Below are 24,720 nucleotides of genomic sequence, written 5' to 3' on the forward strand. Positions count from 1 at the left end.
ACTAATGTCAAGGCTGTGATCATTGCCAGGTATATTGTGAAGGTGTTATCCTAATGCCTACAGTGCCTCTAGGACAAATCATGAATGCACATTACTATGCCCTCTTCTAGAACACAATCTGTGACCAATGTAAGAAACATTATTTTCTGAAGAATCCCCCAATCATTTTGCTTGACATGCCTGTTGCCATGTGTTAGCCTGCATGAAAGGCCTGCTTGATAGATGTACCACTCTCCAGACATGAGTCCATGTAATTTTGATTTGTTCCCTAAGATGAAGGAATTTATCTGTAGAATTCTTTCAAGACCATCCTGAACATTATACAAGCAGTAGACTACTCCACAGTGACTATTGACTGAAATTGGGATGCTAATGGCATTGACTAACTTCCATATAAATGGGAGCAGGTGATTAACAATATAGGTGACTACAATGAAGGACTATAAACTGTGCACAGCTTTACTTTTGTCCTGTTTCATGTAATAAATCAGTGATCTTTATATATTTTTCAACCTTTGTGTTCATATATATACATATACATTTTGTATGTGTGTGTATATATATATATATATATATAATATCTTAAAAAATATATTATAAAATATATTTTTTATATATCTATAAAAAATATCACACATCTAATTTTAAGATTTTGTAATCTTGAGCAACAACATTCAATTTCTAACCAATTTTAATTGATTATAGAAGCCATCTTGATGATGAGGTTCTATTTGAAAGCATTCAAAGTTTGCTTGTTTTCTCACATTTGTTATTCAATTGGATCAATTCCTATAAGTCATTTTTGTTGAAATTTTAAGAATGGTTAAAACTAAGTCAGACCAGTTGCATATTATTTATGATTCAGTCACATCCAAAGAAGTTCACTGATTTCTTGACCACTTATATAACTTACTAGTGCTAATACAATTATCATTCATGGCTGGATAGCTGAGCTGGTATAGGAGTTAGCCTATTCTTCTGAAATCTCAAGTTTGAGTCTGGATTTGAAATCTTCAGAAATTTTTCATGGGTTGTTTGCATTAGATATGTTGAATCCCATTGCTCTTTGAAGATCTGGTTGAATCTATTATAAGCACAAAAGAATGAGTTTTTTTAAACTCTTTTCACTTTTTCTGGGCTCTTATCAAACTTTGGATAAATTTGCAACAAATTATAAATATTTTTAATATTTTAGATTTAAAATTTAAGAATTATTATGAAAGTTAGTTTCATTAAAGAAATAATAATTGTGATAAAAATGCATTTTTGACTTCAGCAATTTATCATTCTTAAGTAAATATGTACTATAATAATAAGTTAGGAAAAAAAATATTAATGTTTTAAAACTAACTTTTATATTTTTTTTTAGTATTTTTTAATATTATACAAGTTATTAAACATATCATATAAATCAGCTATTATCAAAACAAATTATAACTTGTTGATTGCAATTAAGTATTTTCAAGATGCTGACAAAGTATATTTAATAAAAATGTGTGTTAGTATTTATCATTCTTGTTTATATTTGTCACTAAATTTTATACAATCATTGTCATTAAAAATCAATTTTAAAGAGTTCACAGTATTAAAAATCAGAAAATTGCTTGTTGTTACAGAAAACAATTTATATTTTCATAAAATGAAAAAAGCAACTATTGTAAGACCAGTTTGAAAATGCTGACCTTTGGATAAATATTCTAATATGACAATCAGCTGAGTCAACCTTGGTATCAGCAGTTATTGATGATTTTGGAATCACAGATGTTTTAAGAAATGCCACAGAAAATGTATACTTCAGCATTTAATGATATAAATATTCCAAAATTAGTGATAATTGCTCAGCCAGTTTAGTTCAGTTACTTAGAATATTGGAAAGTTTACTTAAAGGTTAGTAGTTTGATATATCTATTGATTTTAATTGTCTGTTAATGTAACTTCCATATATTATTTTTATTATTCTAATTGTAAATTAATTTGAAGGATAAATATGCTGCTTATTTAACAGAAAAATATTAGAAGTTTGTTTTTTTAAACAAACAATGTATTTATACTCAAATTTAAACATGATACCAAATTTTGTGCAATTTCAATTTTTACAATAAATTAGCATACTAAGTAAACAAGAAAAGCTTCTATTTATAAATTTTGTTTATATTTTCCTTTAAAATATAGGTTTACAAAGGTTTACAAGACTTTTAGTAGTCTTGTAAACCTTACAAGAATTTTCTTATAACAAATTCTTGTAAATTTCAAAACTAAGTTTTTAATTATAATGAATAAATATAGAAAAATTTTGATATAAAAAGTTTGTTATATATTTATGTATAAATTTTAGTAATACAGTAGAGCGTCGATTATCTGAAAGTCAATCAACCGAAACGTCAATCATCCGAAAGAATTTCAGTCGGCAATTTTAAATTTTCGCTGGTGCTGTGGCGCTGCAATCTTTGGCTATATCTTGGGCTACTCAAATATTTTACGTTTTTGATACTAAATTAACTTCTGAAGTATAATTTTTTTATTGTTTTTATATTTTTCAATATATTTATTTTGTTTGTACAAAATAAAAAAAATAATTTTTAACGATACAATAGTCTTCGTTAGGCTTAACATCGACGAAAATTCAACGCAAAGCGACACGCAACGGAGAAAAATTTCAACACGNACTCTTTTCACTTTTTCTGGGCTCTTATCAAACTTTGGATAAATTTGCAACAAATTATAAATATTTTTAATATTTTAGATTTAAAATTTAAGAATTATTATGAAAGTTAGTTTCATTAAAGAAATAATAATTGTGATAAAAATGCATTTTTGACTTCAGCAATTTATCATTCTTAAGTAAATATGTACTATAATAATAAGTTAGGAAAAAAAATATTAATGTTTTAAAACTAACTTTTATATTTTTTTTTAGTATTTTTTAATATTATACAAGTTATTAAACATATCATATAAATCAGCTATTATCAAAACAAATTATAACTTGTTGATTGCAATTAAGTATTTTCAAGATGCTGACAAAGTATATTTAATAAAAATGTGTGTTAGTATTTATCATTCTTGTTTATATTTGTCACTAAATTTTATACAATCATTGTCATTAAAAATCAATTTTAAAGAGTTCACAGTATTAAAAATCAGAAAATTGCTTGTTGTTACAGAAAACAATTTATATTTTCATAAAATGAAAAAAGCAACTATTGTAAGACCAGTTTGAAAATGCTGACCTTTGGATAAATATTCTAATATGACAATCAGCTGAGTCAACCTTGGTATCAGCAGTTATTGATGATTTTGGAATCACAGATGTTTTAAGAAATGCCACAGAAAATGTATACTTCAGCATTTAATGATATAAATATTCCAAAATTAGTGATAATTGCTCAGCCAGTTTAGTTCAGTTACTTAGAATATTGGAAAGTTTACTTAAAGGTTAGTAGTTTGATATATCTATTGATTTTAATTGTCTGTTAATGTAACTTCCATATATTATTTTTATTATTCTAATTGTAAATTAATTTGAAGGATAAATATGCTGCTTATTTAACAGAAAAATATTAGAAGTTTGTTTTTTTAAACAAACAATGTATTTATACTCAAATTTAAACATGATACCAAATTTTGTGCAATTTCAATTTTTACAATAAATTAGCATACTAAGTAAACAAGAAAAGCTTCTATTTATAAATTTTGTTTATATTTTCCTTTAAAATATAGGTTTACAAAGGTTTACAAGACTTTTAGTAGTCTTGTAAACCTTACAAGAATTTTCTTATAACAAATTCTTGTAAATTTCAAAACTAAGTTTTTAATTATAATGAATAAATATAGAAAAATTTTGATATAAAAAGTTTGTTATATATTTATGTATAAATTTTAGTAATACAGTAGAGCGTCGATTATCTGAAAGTCAATCAACCGAAACGTCAATCATCCGAAAGAATTTCAGTCGGCAATTTTAAATTTTCGCTGGTGCTGTGGCGCTGCAATCTTTGGCTATATCTTGGGCTACTCAAATATTTTACGTTTTTGATACTAAATTAACTTCTGAAGTATAATTTTTTTATTGTTTTTATATTTTTCAATATATTTATTTTGTTTGTACAAAATAAAAAAATAATTTTTAACGATACAATAGTCTTCGTTAGACTTAACATAGACGAAAACTCAACGTGAAGCGACACGCAACGAAGAAAAATTTCAACATGGGATAAATTAATATTAATATATTTTTTCGAGCATAATCGCTTATCCAAAATATCAATTTTCCGAACAACCCCATTCCCCAATTGATTCAGATAATCGACGCTCTACTGTATATTAATACAGGGTAACCTAAAGTTAGTTAATCATGCTTATTTCCTGTGTTCCAGGTGCACTTCTGAATATGAAGCATAAATTGAGTTCAGAACAATATTTTTTTTTACAGAATTGATGAAAATATGATAAAAACTCTGATTAAATATTTGAATAAGATATGTAATTTAGTTTTTACAATGGTTAACTCACTTTTTGGTCATCCATTATATGAAAAAATCCTGAAATCAATGTTTGATGATAAAAAAACCAAACTGGCTTTTTATTATCAAACATATTGATTTTTAGGATTTTTTTAAAGATTTAAATGTGATATTTTTAAAATTCTTTTATGTGACTCTTTTGTGTGATTCTTTTGTTTTCTTTTGTGGTCTATCATCTATTGCACCCAAGCTATTCATATAATGGATGGCCAAAATACAGGTTATTCAGGTTTCTCTTATGCACTTGAATTTTGTAATATATTTTTAAAAATATATAACAAATTACAACAGAACCTTGAATAATCAAAGTTCTTCATAATCCAATGCTAATCCATAAGTGAATATACTACTAATAATTCATAATCTTTGTTGTGAATGGCTGAGCACATAAATTTTGTAGTACTGTACTTTTAACCTTGACTGTTACTGAATGGCTGATGATGATGTGACTTTTTAACTCTGTCACTAAGAGAGCTTTTTTCCCTCCCCATGCCTATCACAGTTTGCAAGGCCACAATGAAGGCACCTGGGTGGTGAGGGATGGAGTCCGAAATATCGAAGACACGTGTATTTATTTAATGCATTAATTTTATATTTAATGCATTTTGTGATATTTAACATTTATATGAATTGTTTCTTCAAATTACTTTTGTGTGTTTAATTTTAAACATATGTTGAATTTGCTGTTTTGAATCAGTTAGTTTGAAAATTAAAAACTCCTGACAAAGGTCTATGAAGAAGACCAAAAATGTTTTATATTAAATTAATCCTGCTGTTATATTGGTGTGGTTATTTGTCCTGTTACAACAGCCTGCATAGGATTTGATTAAAGCAGCAATTTTCAAAGTGTGTGCCGCAGCTTCCTCACAGGCGCCATGAAATGTTATAAAATTTTTATAATTTTACTTAAATATTGGCTATTTTGCAAATTGTGCTTGTTAGAATTTGACATAAGGGCCTTGGGAAAATCTGGATTTAGCAAGGGTGCTGAGAATCCAAAAAAGTTGGGGAACCACTGGATTAAAGTATGCTTTTATTACTATCTAGTCACTTATTTAGTATATAAACATTGAGTGAATATAATTTTAAATTGATTAATTTATTTGACAAACTTGAAACATTGTGAAATTAATGAGTTTTGATAAATTTTGTTACTTTGTGCATTTTAGAAGTATATTCTTCTGACCAGGCCATTAATTTTGGGTTGTTTTGTGTCATCAGCAGAAACTTTAAAAAGCAGATGCTAGCAATTTTTTAAAGACTTTTAGTTGTGAACAAAAATTTGATTAATTTATATATACCTATTTTTAACATATTTTAATTTGCTTAAAAAACAATAATAAATTGGACATCTGCCAAATCAGTATTATCACATTCTAATAACGAAATATCTCTTCTTATGATTGAAAATGTTATTAAACAAGCAACACTTATGTAGTTTATACTTTAGATTTTATATTTCATGTATTGAAAAAAGAAATGAAAACCCAGCCATCAAAAAAGTGTTTTGGTCTCAAGATTATCATAAGATACAAATAACCAAATAAATTTATCTTAACAAATTCTTACCAGCTAAATTTCATTTATCATATTTATCCTGTTATCAAAAGACGGGTTGAAATTCCTGTAAAAATCAAGATCTGTTTTTTTCTAATTATGTCTTCACTTTTCTGGCCATATATATATAGTTTATACATTAAGATTTGTATTTTTGAATGCTATTTATTGCTAAATATCGAAATTTATGACTTAGATTTTTATCTGGGTTAAAATTTTCAAAAATTGCAGATTTATAAATTACCACTGGCATCCGTTTGTGTCTGTCCTTCCTTGATCTGGAGAATGGAATGAGATAAATGAAAGTCAAGACCAGATATGGAAAGCATCGCGGCAGGGGGTCCCGATTAACTACACAGTAGTATAAGGAGGGTTACCGCTCCTTATCTCGCGCTTGTCGGGAGACAAAAGCATGTTATAATGAGTATTAGATTCTGGGCTTTTACTAAGCAGATTATACATGCTATGGAATTTATAACTATTCTTTCATCGGCAAGTGTTTCTGATATAAAATAAGCTTAGTTTGTCAATAATGAATTTTATTCGTGGTTATGTCGTATTAATTGACGTTTACGTAAACATGATACCACGAACGCCCATTTAGCATTAGTATTTCTTTAATACTGTAATGACATTCAAAGACAAATACTGTCGATGTAAAAACAAAATATCAGTTGCGATTTTATTATACAGTACTATATTTCGTGTATACAGTACTATATATAGTATAAATTAGTGTAATTTATATTTTTCAAAAAAATTATAAATACGGTAATTGAAAATTTAAAACATAAATATTGAACATAGAATATCAAAACTTATAAAATTACACAAGGTAAAAATTCTCTACAAAACAGAGTTACTGCTGTATAAAATTTTAGAACTTTCCGTTCAGAAATAAAAAAAAAAAAAAAAACTTTTCCTTACACATTACGCGGTGAATTCGAAATTTCACACTTTTATGTGAATTGACTCAATATCAATTCACATAAAGGTGTGAAATTTCGAATTCACAGAAAACTTGTAAATGAGGAGAAGGTACTTAAAACCAATAAACATACAACTTTTAATATCAAAAGGAAACATAAATGATAATTGATCTGTCTACCTATTTTGCTTATTTAGGTCTTGATGAATTGTTTCACCTGCAGTGGTAGTTTCAAGGACAATGATAGGAATAAAATACTGTGTTTTGTTGCAAGAAGAAATTCAATGGAAATTGATAATTTAAACTTTATTGACCAAAAAATACCTTTTAATTTAAAATACGGGGGACCAAAAAAACGCGATATAACGAGAATTTGAAGTAAAATAATGTGACTTCCAGTTTAGATGGGAAGTTTCATTATTTTAATTCAAAAATTTTCTCTTATGCCAGTCTATGGGTACGTTCGTAAAGTTAAACGAGTTAAACGCGTTAGTAACGAATCGTTCGAAAAGTAGCAGTCTCGCTCAGTGCGCATGCTCTGCGATGATGACGTTTCGAACGAAACTCTAACGAAGTTCACGAAGGTAAGAGTTAGTTTACTTCGTTAAGAAAATGGCGCCCGTTGATATCAATGTTTCTAAATTTACTCGATGTTTAAATTGTGAATTAAAAGTTGAAATGACTGAAATAACCGTCCACCCGAAGCAATCTAAGGAAAATATTTCGGATAAGGCTGCACTAGCAACATCCGTATCTTCGATTTTAGAAACATCCATTTAGTTATAAATGAATCATTCGAAAAGTCTAACGAAATAAGAATAACGATGACGTCATTCTCGTTTAACTCGTTCGACTTTACGAACGTACCCTATGTTACTCTGTTTGACTATTGTTAACAGGAAAAGTATAATGTACAGGGGAAGACACCACTGAAATTGAGAGCATTGTGACGAAAAATTGCAGCCCGATATCACAATTCCAGCCTTAAGTGAAATGAAATATTTTGTGTGTGTGTTTTTTTTAATAAATATGATTTTTCAGCTCATTTATTTTTTCTTTTCTCTGAATATGATATATTTTTCTTTATTAGCGAGGTTGCGGCCGACGTTTTCAACGCGAAAACGTGAACGTCGGACGTTCAGCGCCGCCTTCCCGTAAGCCTAGAAGTTTGATAATGGCGTTTGGAACGTCAGTGGACTCATGCTCGACGTTCACGTTTTACAGATGAAAACGTTTGCGCAACCTCTCTATTCCAATTTTCATAAGATACTTTTATAAATGTCTTTACTATCAGTTACATTTTTAATTATATAAATATTACTGAAACACGCTAATATGTAGTAATACTTTTTTCATTATTATTATTCAAATATTTTAAATTACAGTAATATCCTCTTAATGTGAATGAACTGAGAGCAAGTCCCAAAAAGAATACTTAAACTAAAACCGAAAAAAGAAATCGGAATAAAGGACATCCACTGAAAAGATGGAATGAGTCCGGAACAGGCCACTTGGCCTAAAAAAAATCTTGAAAGGATGAAGAGAAAGATCCTCTTAGTATATAGGAATATCAAATTAAATATTTACTTGCAAGGAGTAGAATTGATGGATTTTTTTAAGCTTAAAATTTCGACTTTTTTTAGTAACTTACATTACTCAAGGAATTTAACTTACTAAAAAAAACCAAAAAATTTTATGGTTAAAAAAATCCACAGAAACTGGTAACGGAAACGACCAATTAAAGTAGAATTGGCGATACTGAATGATACTGAATCATCACATACCATTGATTATAGGTTTTTAGGTTTCAAATATTGTCCATGGACTTTGCAATAAATAAATGTTCAAGATTTGTATTTCTTGTAATGCTTATAGCAGAAAAGAAACAAGTATAGTTGGCTTACAGAATGCCAATTATCTTTTATCGAAATTCATTNAATATCACACATCTAATTTTAAGATTTTGTAATCTTGAGCAACAACATTCAATTTCTAACCAATTTTAATTGATTATAGAAGCCATCTTGATGATGAGGTTCTATTTGAAAGCATTCAAAGTTTGCTTGTTTTCTCACATTTGTTATTCAATTGGATCAATTCCTATAAGTCATTTTTGTTGAAATTTTAAGAATGGTTAAAACTAAGTCAGACCAGTTGCATATTATTTATGATTCAGTCACATCCAAAGAAGTTCACTGATTTCTTGACCACTTATATAACTTACTAGTGCTAATACAATTATCATTCATGGCTGGATAGCTGAGCTGGTATAGGAGTTAGCCTATTCTTCTGAAATCTCAAGTTTGAGTCTGGATTTGAAATCTTCAGAAATTTTTCATGGGTTGTTTGCATTAGATATGTTGAATCCCATTGCTCTTTGAAGATCTGGTTGAATCTATTATAAGCACAAAAGAATGAGTTTTTTTAAACTCTTTTCACTTTTTCTGGGCTCTTATCAAACTTTGGATAAATTTGCAACAAATTATAAATATTTTTAATATTTTAGATTTAAAATTTAAGAATTATTATGAAAGTTAGTTTCATTAAAGAAATAATAATTGTGATAAAAATGCATTTTTGACTTCAGCAATTTATCATTCTTAAGTAAATATGTACTATAATAATAAGTTAGGAAAAAAAATATTAATGTTTTAAAACTAACTTTTATATTTTTTTTTAGTATTTTTTAATATTATACAAGTTATTAAACATATCATATAAATCAGCTATTATCAAAACAAATTATAACTTGTTGATTGCAATTAAGTATTTTCAAGATGCTGACAAAGTATATTTAATAAAAATGTGTGTTAGTATTTATCATTCTTGTTTATATTTGTCACTAAATTTTATACAATCATTGTCATTAAAAATCAATTTTAAAGAGTTCACAGTATTAAAAATCAGAAAATTGCTTGTTGTTACAGAAAACAATTTATATTTTCATAAAATGAAAAAAGCAACTATTGTAAGACCAGTTTGAAAATGCTGACCTTTGGATAAATATTCTAATATGACAATCAGCTGAGTCAACCTTGGTATCAGCAGTTATTGATGATTTTGGAATCACAGATGTTTTAAGAAATGCCACAGAAAATGTATACTTCAGCATTTAATGATATAAATATTCCAAAATTAGTGATAATTGCTCAGCCAGTTTAGTTCAGTTACTTAGAATATTGGAAAGTTTACTTAAAGGTTAGTAGTTTGATATATCTATTGATTTTAATTGTCTGTTAATGTAACTTCCATATATTATTTTTATTATTCTAATTGTAAATTAATTTGAAGGATAAATATGCTGCTTATTTAACAGAAAAATATTAGAAGTTTGTTTTTTTAAACAAACAATGTATTTATACTCAAATTTAAACATGATACCAAATTTTGTGCAATTTCAATTTTTACAATAAATTAGCATACTAAGTAAACAAGAAAAGCTTCTATTTATAAATTTTGTTTATATTTTCCTTTAAAATATAGGTTTACAAAGGTTTACAAGACTTTTAGTAGTCTTGTAAACCTTACAAGAATTTTCTTATAACAAATTCTTGTAAATTTCAAAACTAAGTTTTTAATTATAATGAATAAATATAGAAAAATTTTGATATAAAAAGTTTGTTATATATTTATGTATAAATTTTAGTAATACAGTAGAGCGTCGATTATCTGAAAGTCAATCAACCGAAACGTCAATCATCCGAAAGAATTTCAGTCGGCAATTTTAAATTTTCGCTGGTGCTGTGGCGCTGCAATCTTTGGCTATATCTTGGGCTACTCAAATATTTTACGTTTTTGATACTAAATTAACTTCTGAAGTATAATTTTTTTATTGTTTTTATATTTTTCAATATATTTATTTTGTTTGTACAAAATAAAAAAAATAATTTTTAACGATACAATAGTCTTCGTTAGGCTTAACATCGACGAAAATTCAACGCAAAGCGACACGCAACGGAGAAAAATTTCAACACGNAATCCTGAAATCAATGTTTGATGATAAAAAAACCAAACTGGCTTTTTATTATCAAACATATTGATTTTTAGGATTTTTTTAAAGATTTAAATGTGATATTTTTAAAATTCTTTTATGTGACTCTTTTGTGTGATTCTTTTGTTTTCTTTTGTGGTCTATCATCTATTGCACCCAAGCTATTCATATAATGGATGGCCAAAATACAGGTTATTCAGGTTTCTCTTATGCACTTGAATTTTGTAATATATTTTTAAAAATATATAACAAATTACAACAGAACCTTGAATAATCAAAGTTCTTCATAATCCAATGCTAATCCATAAGTGAATATACTACTAATAATTCATAATCTTTGTTGTGAATGGCTGAGCACATAAATTTTGTAGTACTGTACTTTTAACCTTGACTGTTACTGAATGGCTGATGATGATGTGACTTTTTAACTCTGTCACTAAGAGAGCTTTTTTCCCTCCCCATGCCTATCACAGTTTGCAAGGCCACAATGAAGGCACCTGGGTGGTGAGGGATGGAGTCCGAAATATCGAAGACACGTGTATTTATTTAATGCATTAATTTTATATTTAATGCATTTTGTGATATTTAACATTTATATGAATTGTTTCTTCAAATTACTTTTGTGTGTTTAATTTTAAACATATGTTGAATTTGCTGTTTTGAATCAGTTAGTTTGAAAATTAAAAACTCCTGACAAAGGTCTATGAAGAAGACCAAAAATGTTTTATATTAAATTAATCCTGCTGTTATATTGGTGTGGTTATTTGTCCTGTTACAACAGCCTGCATAGGATTTGATTAAAGCAGCAATTTTCAAAGTGTGTGCCGCAGCTTCCTCACAGGCGCCATGAAATGTTATAAAATTTTTATAATTTTACTTAAATATTGGCTATTTTGCAAATTGTGCTTGTTAGAATTTGACATAAGGGCCTTGGGAAAATCTGGATTTAGCAAGGGTGCTGAGAATCCAAAAAAGTTGGGGAACCACTGGATTAAAGTATGCTTTTATTACTATCTAGTCACTTATTTAGTATATAAACATTGAGTGAATATAATTTTAAATTGATTAATTTATTTGACAAACTTGAAACATTGTGAAATTAATGAGTTTTGATAAATTTTGTTACTTTGTGCATTTTAGAAGTATATTCTTCTGACCAGGCCATTAATTTTGGGTTGTTTTGTGTCATCAGCAGAAACTTTAAAAAGCAGATGCTAGCAATTTTTTAAAGACTTTTAGTTGTGAACAAAAATTTGATTAATTTATATATACCTATTTTTAACATATTTTAATTTGCTTAAAAAACAATAATAAATTGGACATCTGCCAAATCAGTATTATCACATTCTAATAACGAAATATCTCTTCTTATGATTGAAAATGTTATTAAACAAGCAACACTTATGTAGTTTATACTTTAGATTTTATATTTCATGTATTGAAAAAAGAAATGAAAACCCAGCCATCAAAAAAGTGTTTTGGTCTCAAGATTATCATAAGATACAAATAACCAAATAAATTTATCTTAACAAATTCTTACCAGCTAAATTTCATTTATCATATTTATCCTGTTATCAAAAGACGGGTTGAAATTCCTGTAAAAATCAAGATCTGTTTTTTTCTAATTATGTCTTCACTTTTCTGGCCATATATATATAGTTTATACATTAAGATTTGTATTTTTGAATGCTATTTATTGCTAAATATCGAAATTTATGACTTAGATTTTTATCTGGGTTAAAATTTTCAAAAATTGCAGATTTATAAATTACCACTGGCATCCGTTTGTGTCTGTCCTTCCTTGATCTGGAGAATGGAATGAGATAAATGAAAGTCAAGACCAGATATGGAAAGCATCGCGGCAGGGGGTCCCGATTAACTACACAGTAGTATAAGGAGGGTTACCGCTCCTTATCTCGCGCTTGTCGGGAGACAAAAGCATGTTATAATGAGTATTAGATTCTGGGCTTTTACTAAGCAGATTATACATGCTATGGAATTTATAACTATTCTTTCATCGGCAAGTGTTTCTGATATAAAATAAGCTTAGTTTGTCAATAATGAATTTTATTCGTGGTTATGTCGTATTAATTGACGTTTACGTAAACATGATACCACGAACGCCCATTTAGCATTAGTATTTCTTTAATACTGTAATGACATTCAAAGACAAATACTGTCGATGTAAAAACAAAATATCAGTTGCGATTTTATTATACAGTACTATATTTCGTGTATACAGTACTATATATAGTATAAATTAGTGTAATTTATATTTTTCAAAAAAATTATAAATACGGTAATTGAAAATTTAAAACATAAATATTGAACATAGAATATCAAAACTTATAAAATTACACAAGGTAAAAATTCTCTACAAAACAGAGTTACTGCTGTATAAAATTTTAGAACTTTCCGTTCAGAAATAAAAAAAAAAAAAAAAAACTTTTCCTTACACATTACGCGGTGAATTCGAAATTTCACACTTTTATGTGAATTGACTCAATATCAATTCACATAAAGGTGTGAAATTTCGAATTCACAGAAAACTTGTAAATGAGGAGAAGGTACTTAAAACCAATAAACATACAACTTTTAATATCAAAAGGAAACATAAATGATAATTGATCTGTCTACCTATTTTGCTTATTTAGGTCTTGATGAATTGTTTCACCTGCAGTGGTAGTTTCAAGGACAATGATAGGAATAAAATACTGTGTTTTGTTGCAAGAAGAAATTCAATGGAAATTGATAATTTAAACTTTATTGACCAAAAAATACCTTTTAATTTAAAATACGGGGGACCAAAAAAACGCGATATAACGAGAATTTGAAGTAAAATAATGTGACTTCCAGTTTAGATGGGAAGTTTCATTATTTTAATTCAAAAATTTTCTCTTATGCCAGTCTATGGGTACGTTCGTAAAGTCAAACGAGTTAAACGCGTTAGTAACGAATCGTTCGAAAAGTAGCAGTCTCGCTCAGTGCGCATGCTCTGCGATGATGACGTTTCGAACGAAACTCTAACGAAGTTCACGAAGGTAAGAGTTAGTTTACTTCGTTAAGAAAATGGCGCCCGTTGATATCAATGTTTCTAAATTTACTCGATGTTTAAATTGTGAATTAAAAGTTGAAATGACTGAAATAACCGTCCACCCGAAGCAATCTAAGGAAAATATTTCGGATAAGGCTGCACTAGCAACATCCGTATCTTCGATTTTAGAAACATCCATTTAGTTATAAATGAATCATTCGAAAAGTCTAACGAAATAAGAATAACGATGACGTCATTCTCGTTTAACTCGTTCGACTTTACGAACGTACCCTATGTTACTCTGTTTGACTATTGTTAACAGGAAAAGTATAATGTACAGGGGAAGACACCACTAAAATTGAGAGCATTGTGACGAAAAATTGCAGCCCGATATCACAATTCCAGCCTTAAGTGAAATGAAATATTTTGTGTGTGTGTTTTTTTTAATAAATATGATTTTTCAGCTCATTTATTTTTTCTTTTCTCTGAATATGATATATTTTTCTTTATTAGCGAGGTTGCGGCCGACGTTTTCAACGCGAAAACGTGAACGTCGGACGTTCAGCGCCGCCTTCCCGTAAGCCTAGAAGTTTGATAATGGCGTTTGGAACGTCAGTGGACTCATGCTCAACGTTCACGTTTTACAGATGAAAACGTTTGCGCAACCTCTCTATTCCAATTTTCATAAGATACTTTTATAAATGTCTTTACTATCAGTTACATTTTTAATTATATAAATATTACTGAAACACGCTAATATGTAGTAATACTTTTTTCATTATTATTATTCAAATATTTTAAATTACAGTAATATCCTCTTAATGTGAATGAACTGAGAGCAAGTCCCAAAAAGAATACTTAAACTAAAACCGAAAAAAGAAATCGGAATAAAGGACATCCACTGAAAAGATGGAATGAGTCCGGAACAGGCCACTTGGCCTAAAAAAAATCTTGAAAGGATGAAGAGAAAGATCCTCTTAGTATATAGGAATATCAAATTAAATATTTACTTGCAAGGAGTAGAATTGATGGATTTTTTTAAGCTTAAAATTTCGACTTTTTTTAGTAACTTACATTACTCAAGGAATTTAACTTACTAAAAAAAACCAAAAAATTTTATGGTTAAAAAAATCCACAGAAACTGGTAACGGAAACGACCAATTAAAATAGAATTGGCGATACTGAATGATACTGAATCATCACATACCATTGATTATAGGTTTTTAGGTTTCAAATATTGTCCATGGACTTTGCAATAAATAAATGTTCAAGATTTGTATTTCTTGTAATGCTTATAGCAGAAAAGAAACAAGTATAGTTGGCTTACAGAATGCCAATTATCTTTTATCGAAATTCATTCTTTGTCATGTCTTCATTTTTATTCATTCACAATTTTAAATAAATGTTATTTGAATAATAATATTTCCATATTAATTGAAAGATTAATTATTTTAAAAAATATTTTAGCCAATTCTTTCTGGTCTTTTTTAATCGTAAAATTTTTATATATAAATTATTTTATATAGTAATTTAAACAATAATGTTCCAATCAAAGAAATTCAAGAAAATTATTGAATTTTTCATTTGAAAAGTATTTTTTTTGGTTTATTTTATTATTAAAATAAACCGTCACCCTGTTTCTTTGTCATTAAACATAAATGAAAATATCTAAGAAATATTTTCTAAATTTAAGTTAATTAAGCCTGACCTCCGACAGTCATTAATTTTAAGTATTTCTTAAGGTCAATTTAAAAAAAGATTAATAAAAAAATACTTCTCCCTAAAGATATTTTATATTTAATTCAAGTATCAAACGTTTAAGAAATCAATAAATCTTTAGTTTTTCTTTACAAATTATTCCATAGAAATTATTAACGAAACGAAAATAGTAAATTAGTCATTAAATTCTTCATAAAATAATCTAAAATTTTATATAATGAATTTCAAATGATTTTATTAAAACGTTTTGAAATTAAATTCTTTACTACTTATTTTTAACTTTTCTGAGTAATTTTTTCTGTAAATAAATATTTAAATAATTTTTTTTAGAATTATGTAATTAATGAAAATATTGTATATATATGTATACTTTGTTCTTATAAATAGTAGTAGTAATAATAATATTTTGTGACAGATGCTCAAAATATTTTATTCAAAAGTGAAAACACTTATAGAAATAATTTGAATTTTAATGAAATTATTCAAATCAATTTTAAGAGACTAAAATTTTTCACATGTAAGAACTGGAAGCACATTTTTTGGAAGAACTCCAAAAAGTCTAAAAACATTTTTTTTTGTGAATTATCTTTAAGAAATATCAGATGTAATTGTCAGAATCAAGTTTAATAATAATAATTTAAAAGTGTGATATTCAACTTTTAAACAATAATTGTTTTTAATTCTTAATTTGATTGATGCATTTGAATTTCATGAACAATATAATATTTTGTTGAATTTCATACTCCTTAGCTATAGTACAATCCTGTTCTTAATACTCTTTTATTATACTGTTGATCTTTAATGTAATGGAATTTGATATAATGAATTTCAGAAACAACATATCAAATCTGCTTGCTTCAAGGCATCAATCTGGATGGAAATATGTTATTTGAGAATATCAAATTATGACTATTAATGTGCATAATGTCTGTTAGTGAAATGGTAGCTAGTATTTACATTCTTGTTTGAAAGTGCTTTTTTCCTTATATTTAGCTCAATAGAAACTCTTGTATCTCTTGTCTCCATTTAAAGTTCATTTTATAGTTGATTGTGACATCTATGGATATAATAGACAATTGGCAGTATGGATCATGTTTCCTCTATTATTGTGTCAAGATGAAAAGTTATTGGTTTTTTTTTGTTTTGCTGTTATATTGAGAAAGATCAATTTGTAGGAATTTATTTTGTTGTTTTTATCATTCTTTCAATAAAAGTCATCTATACAAATTTGAAGCACAATAGAAATCTCTCTGTACTATTGATATTCTAAAATTTATTTAAAAAGTTAAAATAGTGATGTCAAGAAAATGTCATGGTATCAATAATTACTGTAAAACCTTCCTAAGTTAAACTGTGTTAACTTGAAGTTGTCGACATGTCCTGGGCTCAGTATGTAGAGTTTTCCATATAATATGGTCTTATTAAGGCGAAATTGTCGGTCCTTTTTACTCAAACTTGTTTTCTCGTGTACCCTCCTTCTTTGATAGGTTTGTAATAGTCATTTTTCTTGTATTCTGCGAGAATAAAGATGATTAAGATGAATAAGCACTATGGCTCTTTGCCATTACAGCCTTGCATCAATATCCTTTTACTGATACAGTATGTTATCAGTATTACGATTGGGACACAAGGAGTACCTTACAATGCCTTCAAAAGTGCCACAAATTGTATACGATGTTCACAGAATGATTATAAAAGATTCTTGAGAAATGACTTGATAGTGGAAAATTTACAGACAGAAAAATTTGAGAAAATCGGGTATTAAACTCATCAATTTGAAACTCAAAGTCAGGAGTTGTTTTATACCTTAAACTTTGATTCGTTAACTTAATAATAATAATAATAATAATAATTTGTCCAATGTGCAAGTTAGGTTGACATAGGCATTCGTCTAAGCCATAATTTATGTTAAATTTTTGTTTCTGTAACTATATCTAAATTGAAAAAATATTACAAATATCTATGCTATTTTAAGAGTTCTATATATTTAGATAATTTTATTAATTAATTAATTTTTTTAATTAATGAATATATAGATAAATTTCATGATGCAAGTTTTGAAAACTAAATTTTTTTTACAGAAAAGACAAAATTGAATAAAAAAATGGAAGTTGCAGAAATGAAAAATAATCCTTCTTCACCAAACTATTCCATAATATTTGATTTTGAGAAAGATTTTGACCAGAGACTGAAGAGAGAATGGATGGTAAATCACTGGCATCAGGCATTTTATTATGTAGCAATATACATGTTTTTGGTTTTTGGAGGGCAAGCCTACATGCAGTTGCGGCCACCCTTTCAACTACGACGCCTTCTGACGGCTTGGAATGTCTTTCTTGCAGTTTTTAGCATCTTTGGTGCACTGCGAACCCTTCCGGAATTTCTTCACGTCCTGCGTGAATTCGGCTTCACGTATTCTGTCTGCAATCCCAGTTTTATTGAGGAGACCAAAGTGAGTGGATTTTGGACATGGATGTTCACCCTTTCCAAGCTTCCAGAACTTGGTGATACAATTTTTATTATTCTAAGAAAGCAAAATTTGATTTTCCTTCACTGGTATCATCATATGACTGTATTACTTTTTGCTTGGTATAGTTACACAGAACATATTGCTCCAGCAAGATGGTTCATGGTAATGAACTATGTCGTACATTCCTTTATGTATACGTATTACGCTATGAGAGCAATGCGAATTCACATTCCACGTAGTATTGCCATGATGATTACCTCGTCTCAAATCCTCCAAATGATAGCGGGTGGTATCGTTAGTTACTGGGCCTATCAAGTTCGTCTTCGAGGCGATTTCTGTCAGATATCTGTAGACACAGCCAAATTGGCTGTTTTGATGTATCTTTCTTATTTTGTACTCTTTGCTAAGTACTTTTATAATGCTTACATTTTACCAAAACGTGAACGTGACATTATACAGAAGAAAAAGTCAGATTGAGAGGAGTAGAAATATTAATCTATACTACCAAGTATTTTTAATTTCGCGATTTAAACATAGAGAAATTGTTCCATTTAAAAACCAAAAAATGTCACAATCATTCAAATGTTAGTGAACAAAAATGTTGACATTCCCGATAGTAATGCAGAATACAGCATTTATCTTTATAGTCCGTCTTTAGATAAAACATTATTATTCTCCACATGCAGTGTAAAAATGCAAAGTAGTTTGTTCAGCTGTACAATCCGAATTTACACATCGGTGCTGTTGATACAGACTCATTAGCTAAAGTCAACATCCACCTATATATTATATATATAGTAACTTTTTGTAATCTCAGAATGTTTTATGCACGTTTAAAACTGCTCTTATACTGTTTAACGTTACATAAAAAGTTTTAGGCGTACAAAAAGTTATCGAGTAGGATTGGCACGATTCAAAATTTCTCTATCTTCCATGGATGATACTGTTAACATTTTAATAATTGCCATTATTAATATATACATATATTATATTGCATGTATATAGATGAGCATTATTTTTATTATTAGAAAATGCTTTAATTTATAATTTTTAAATTTTATAAGAAGTAAAATTTGCTTATTTTCTTCCTTCTTGTAGGATAACCTTTTCTATGCATTAATAACTATATTAGACCAGTTATAAATTGTTACTAATACTGGTATAAATCCATAAGAAAATTAGAAGTAGATTTTTATATTTAAAAAGCACCATAGAGATAGAGAAAATGTAAGAAGAAACAAAAAAACTTTAATACGTTACTTCTACTACAACGTATTTTTGTTCAAGTCCAGATATAGTCACGTTTCACGTATTTCTCAGTACTATCATGGTTTAATCCAAACTACCAGGGGGCCATTCATGAACGTTATGTGATACATAACCAAATATCTACATTTCATTTCTGACAGCTACAGAAATTCAATAATAATTTGTTTTTGTGTTAACATGACAAATAATTAAATTATGGCTCTTTCTGAATTGTTAAGTTGTGAATATTAAATTTTTAGTAACTATAGCTAACCTTCAAAAATATTAATTCCTATCCAATAGGTTTACTATAGATGTGCCATTACGACATTTATTTCTCATGGACATACATATTATTATTAAAGTATAATTAACTTCTAAGTTTGTATATATTTATACATATATTTATGTATCTTATCTTCTTATTTTTATTGTTATGTTATCTACTTATTTATGTTATATAAGTGAAACACATAACTTTCAAACATGTTATTATGTAAAGTAAATTATATAAACTTTTGTATTTTTATTTAAAATATTGGTTTTCCATTTTTAAAATGCATTTAACAATTATATAATTTTTCCAAATATGGAGAAGAGAAGACATTCTTCATATTTGAAATTGCCAAACTTTAAACATTCTTAAATGACAGTTTGCCCTTTTTTATTGCCAATAATTTAATCATTGTCGGTAACAACTTATTTGTAAGAAAGACAAAGAACTACAAAAAGTAAGTCCCGTTGATGCTTACGATAGAGAAAATTGTACATAGAGAATGGAAAAATGTATATAGAGAATGCAGCCAGTTTTTGTAAACTCACTTTGAGATTCTATTTGTATATTTATAAGAAAGCATAAGTCATGTTTGAATTTGGTATGGAAACGCTTGAATATGTAAAGGTGTATTGATCCAAAATATTTGGAACAATTACTCCCACTATGTATTTAATGTAGTTCATTCCCTCCAATATATATATATAATATATATACATATATTAAGATATATTAAAAAATTAGAAATAAAGGAGTTTGTTAATTTATAGTTAATTTTACACTAATATATTCTCTGTAAGATAAACAAATAAATTAAGAGAATTATATACATTTTCTTATCTTTAAAAAAATAGAATAAATTATAAACTTATGAAGCATCCTTTTTTCTTAAATCTAAGATTATAAAATAGAAGGGGAAAAAAACTAGGACCAAATTTAGACTTGGCCTTAATCAATAGTATAAAAAAATAGTAATAAATTTAAAAACTACAGCTTCGTATAGTGAGGCCTTAAACTGTAGCTTGTTTAACTCTGAAAACTACAGAAAAGGTGCTCCATAGTTATTAATTTATAAGTTATTGTGATTTAAAAAATTATTAGTTATAATGATTGTGACATTGCTATGAAATTTCATATATAACGTTTATAAAGGGTATATATCCTTTTTAAACAGTAACTGCATTTGAAATGATTTTAAAAATAGTTCGAGGTCACGAAATGTCGATTTTGAAGCGATTTTTAAATCCGACGTGACTAGTATATGAATTTCATTTAACTATAAATTCAATGCATGTTTGAAAAGAGAAAAGAAATTGAATTTAGAATATAGATTCGTATATAAATTTTGTATCAAAATTTAATTTTAGAACCTGTAAATCTAAATTTCGAATTTGTGACAAATTACCATTTTTGCAAGATAACATGGAAGTTTGCCACAAGGGATGAAACGTTAATTAGTATCATGTCACGAACTCTGATTTTAGTGACCAACAAAAGTGTACGGTTTGCAACTGACAGTCAATAGATTATCCGATAATCTACATTAACACAATTAAATTAATTTTCTGCCTATTTAGTATACTATTTTTAACAATTTTGACTTGTAAAAGAGAAACAAACCCCTGAATATTTTGTAAGTTCTCATTCGTAGCTAATAGAAGTTAAATTAGATAAATTTAGAATAACTAAATCAATATTTATCTTGTTCACACGTTTAAAGAATTTAATTCTAGTTAAAGAATAATACTGACGTCATGCTGTTCATCGCTAGAATATGTTTAAAAATAATTTTGTATAAAAACGCATTAAATTTCTAATTATATATTCTGTAAAATTATTGTCGTATACGAACTTTTCGAGAGAGAATCATACGAATAAGTACAGATGTAAATCGTTAATTTAATACGACACCATTTACTTAAGTTTAAAAGGAATTATGCTTTATATTTAGGAATTTAAAAATCCCATGTCATTGTCGCGAGTAAGAGGAGGAAAATTATGAAATTCGACACTTGTTCACAATTTTTCAATTTAACCTCTCTCATTGTATCTTACTCTTGTTTTTATTACGAGATGAGAATAATAATAAAAGAAAATGTAAATTTATGTTTGTCTTTATTATTCACAATTTAAAGAGCGAATGTTAACACTATTGAGATTTTCTCTTTGAATATCAGTTGCAAAGTAGGCTACTTTTATTGTAATTTTGATCGTACCTATTATCAGTTCGTATCATGTTTTTATGATCTAATAATAGTATTTTTGTGGTGTAATTTTCTAATATTTGATATCAGTATTTCGACTAGGATCAGCAGATATTACCGCTTTGTACAGTAGACTATATTACTCTGCTATAGAACTACTAATCGCCTATAAATTCTATTATAGACCTAATATGTTCTCATCTTCCTATAAGAAATCCTAATTTTTGACAAAGTTGCTCCCAACCAATTATGTCTACAAAAAATTAATAGATGCAGGAGAAAGGTAAGAATATCGAGATATATTTTAACATATAAAAGTATTATGCACTTCATATGTAATTGATAACAATAGGAACATCTTCGTTTCAATAGGAAGATCACAGTTTGAGTCTCCTTACTGCTCTACGTTAACGAAAATCCAAAAAGCTTGTTTATTTTAGATTTTCATACATAAATTCGACATAGGCTACTAAATGTACGAATACACTTTATTTGGAATGTTATGTGAAAAGAGACATCAGATTAATTTTTCTTTGACGTTACATTCATTCTACAGTTTTAAATTCTAAATTAATATTAACTATTGATATTGTCACGCAGTTTCTCTTTTTGTCTGTCTTTTCTAACATACATTTTGAGAATCCTTGGAGAAATAATTATTGCGAAATTTCATTTCCGGAAGATCCAACTTTCGCAAATTAACCGAATACTTTTAATTAGATATAAAAATTTAATAAGAAATTACATTAAATAAATAAGTAAATACTAAGATATATCAAGTAAGAGATATTCCGATGTATGTACGCGAAGACAGAGAAGATATCAAGTTTAATAGGAACATTTTACATTTAAACGATTTTAATTAGACAAAACATTATTTTAGGAAATGTATAATCTTAGATAATTGAGACAAAATTAATTTTATTGATGATCAAGTTAATTCTCTAATGATGACAAATCCGAGACTCCTTGAGCATCGGACTTCAATTACGCTTCTCGATTGCACCTATTTTTTGAGAAAGGGGAAAAAAGATAAAATTATTTTCTTTCATAAGATAGATCTCCTTGGAACTTATGATATTAATTCTTATTGGAGTGTACACCAGCGGTTCCAAACTTATTTTTATTGCGGAACCCTTTTCACCTTAGTAAAAAATATTGGAATCCTGATAATTTTTAATGATAATAGATAAAACAGCTAATAGAAACAAACATCAAAAACAATTTATTGAAAATGCAAAGAAAGATTAATAATGGAAAGCAAATATTATTCATTAATGTAAATGGTTAAACTTCTATATTTTAAGCAGCATTAGTGTCTGGATTTGTATCTTCGTTGGTATTCACCTTTTCATTTGAAGAATTAGAAGTACTTGCTACATTTTTTTTCCTTCAAAACTCCTCTCGGCCAACGCTCCGTGATTATTTAATTTGGTGTATACATAATACGAAAAGCACTATCAATTTATACGATTCCAACTATATTTTTATATGAAAAATACTTAAAATAACAGAAAACGATTGCAGTGCAAAATTCTAATAATCTTTGATATGCCCACTTGTACTGTAAGCTGTATCGTTGCGCTACAACACACTACAGATGAATCCTGTCATTACATTCAATAAGCTTGCGCTGAATATATCGACGATTTAAAGCATATTATTATTTACCAGCAGATGAGTCCGGCGTTGCCCGGGCAAAAAAACAAAGATTAGATTATTTCGTACTTCTAATCCTTCTAGTAGTATTCCCTAGTGGGCGTTCTAGCAGCAGCGGTGTCATTCCGTCGTATAAATAATAAATTTCTATTACAAATAAAAGTAATAATATACTGAATTTCTCATAGCGTACCCTACTAAAACTCAGCCAAAAAATACAAAAAAAAAAACCACATAAAATAATAATATGCTGAATTTATTATTAATTTAAATAATAGCTAAGGGCGCCCCTAGTGGCCATTTTTGGCATACAGTGACAGAAAGGAAGAAAGACAGGAAGAAATAATCAGGTATTTCAGCTTTATGTATATAGATAGGTCTATGTTAGATACTTTTTAAGGTAATTTTTTAAATGATTTTCTGGCTTTAGGTTAAGTTTTACCGTTTTTATGATTTTCATTATCTTGTCAAACATTATATTGTGAGTTCGGTTCATTCTGTCACCGATAAATCCGTCCCCACCTTTACAAAACTATAAATAACTAGCACGTGTGACTCGGTCTGAGACTAGAACAATTAACATGAACTAACCTTTCGTTCGTTACGAATAACCTTAGACACTGAAGCTGTGAGCCTGAAGAGGGATTTCCGAAGGATTGCTTGCCTTGAGAGGCAATCCGAAATGCATTGTTAAATAGGCGAAATAAAGTGAACTGTTTTAATCTACGTCTCTATTAATTGAGGATAATTAAGAAAGACGTGATAAATATCATTAGTCTCACTATTAGAAGAAGAAACCTTTACTTATAACTTTTTATATTTTTAATTATTATCGCATGGAAAAAAGCATAATTTTGAGGGTAGTGATGAGTTTTTATTAAAAAGAAAAAAAAAAAAGGTTAAATTCCAGATACGTATACCGTCATGGCGGCTCATCTCTGATTCCAGCAAACAAAAGAAACAGTGGGGACGCACGTTCTAACCTAACCTAACCTATTCTAATAAATTACCGTAATTATTACCAACCAAATTATTAGAATAGGTTAGGTTAGGTTAGAACGTGCGTCCCCACTGTTTGCTGAAATCAGAGATGAGCCGCCATGACGGTATACG

General features: G+C 28.0%; 1 protein-coding gene across 2 annotated transcripts in view; it reads left to right on the forward strand.

Moving 5' to 3' along the window:
* LOC111622944 (elongation of very long chain fatty acids protein 6-like) overlaps nucleotides 1-20,494 on the forward strand; it is a 60,470-nt gene extending 39,976 nt beyond the window's left edge. The window contains exons 1-2 of one of the 2 annotated variants that reach the window (XM_023365425.1): nucleotides 13,989-14,040; nucleotides 17,834-20,494. In XM_023365425.1, the coding sequence (XP_023221193.1) occupies nucleotides 17,857-18,699 (843 nt within the window). In that variant the 5' untranslated portion in view covers nucleotides 13,989-14,040; nucleotides 17,834-17,856 and the 3' untranslated portion in view covers nucleotides 18,700-20,494. Of the gene's footprint in view, nucleotides 1-13,988; nucleotides 14,041-17,833 lie in introns of those variants that run through there. The other variant, XM_023365421.1, reaches the window with a different exon arrangement.
* Nucleotides 20,495-24,720: the final 4,226 nt, after the last annotated feature.

Source organism: Centruroides sculpturatus, unplaced genomic scaffold, assembly GCF_000671375.1.
Source record: "Centruroides sculpturatus isolate CEXI.00-Female unplaced genomic scaffold, Cexi_2.0 scaffold39, whole genome shotgun sequence".
Taxonomy (NCBI): Eukaryota; Metazoa; Arthropoda; class Arachnida; order Scorpiones; family Buthidae; genus Centruroides; species Centruroides sculpturatus.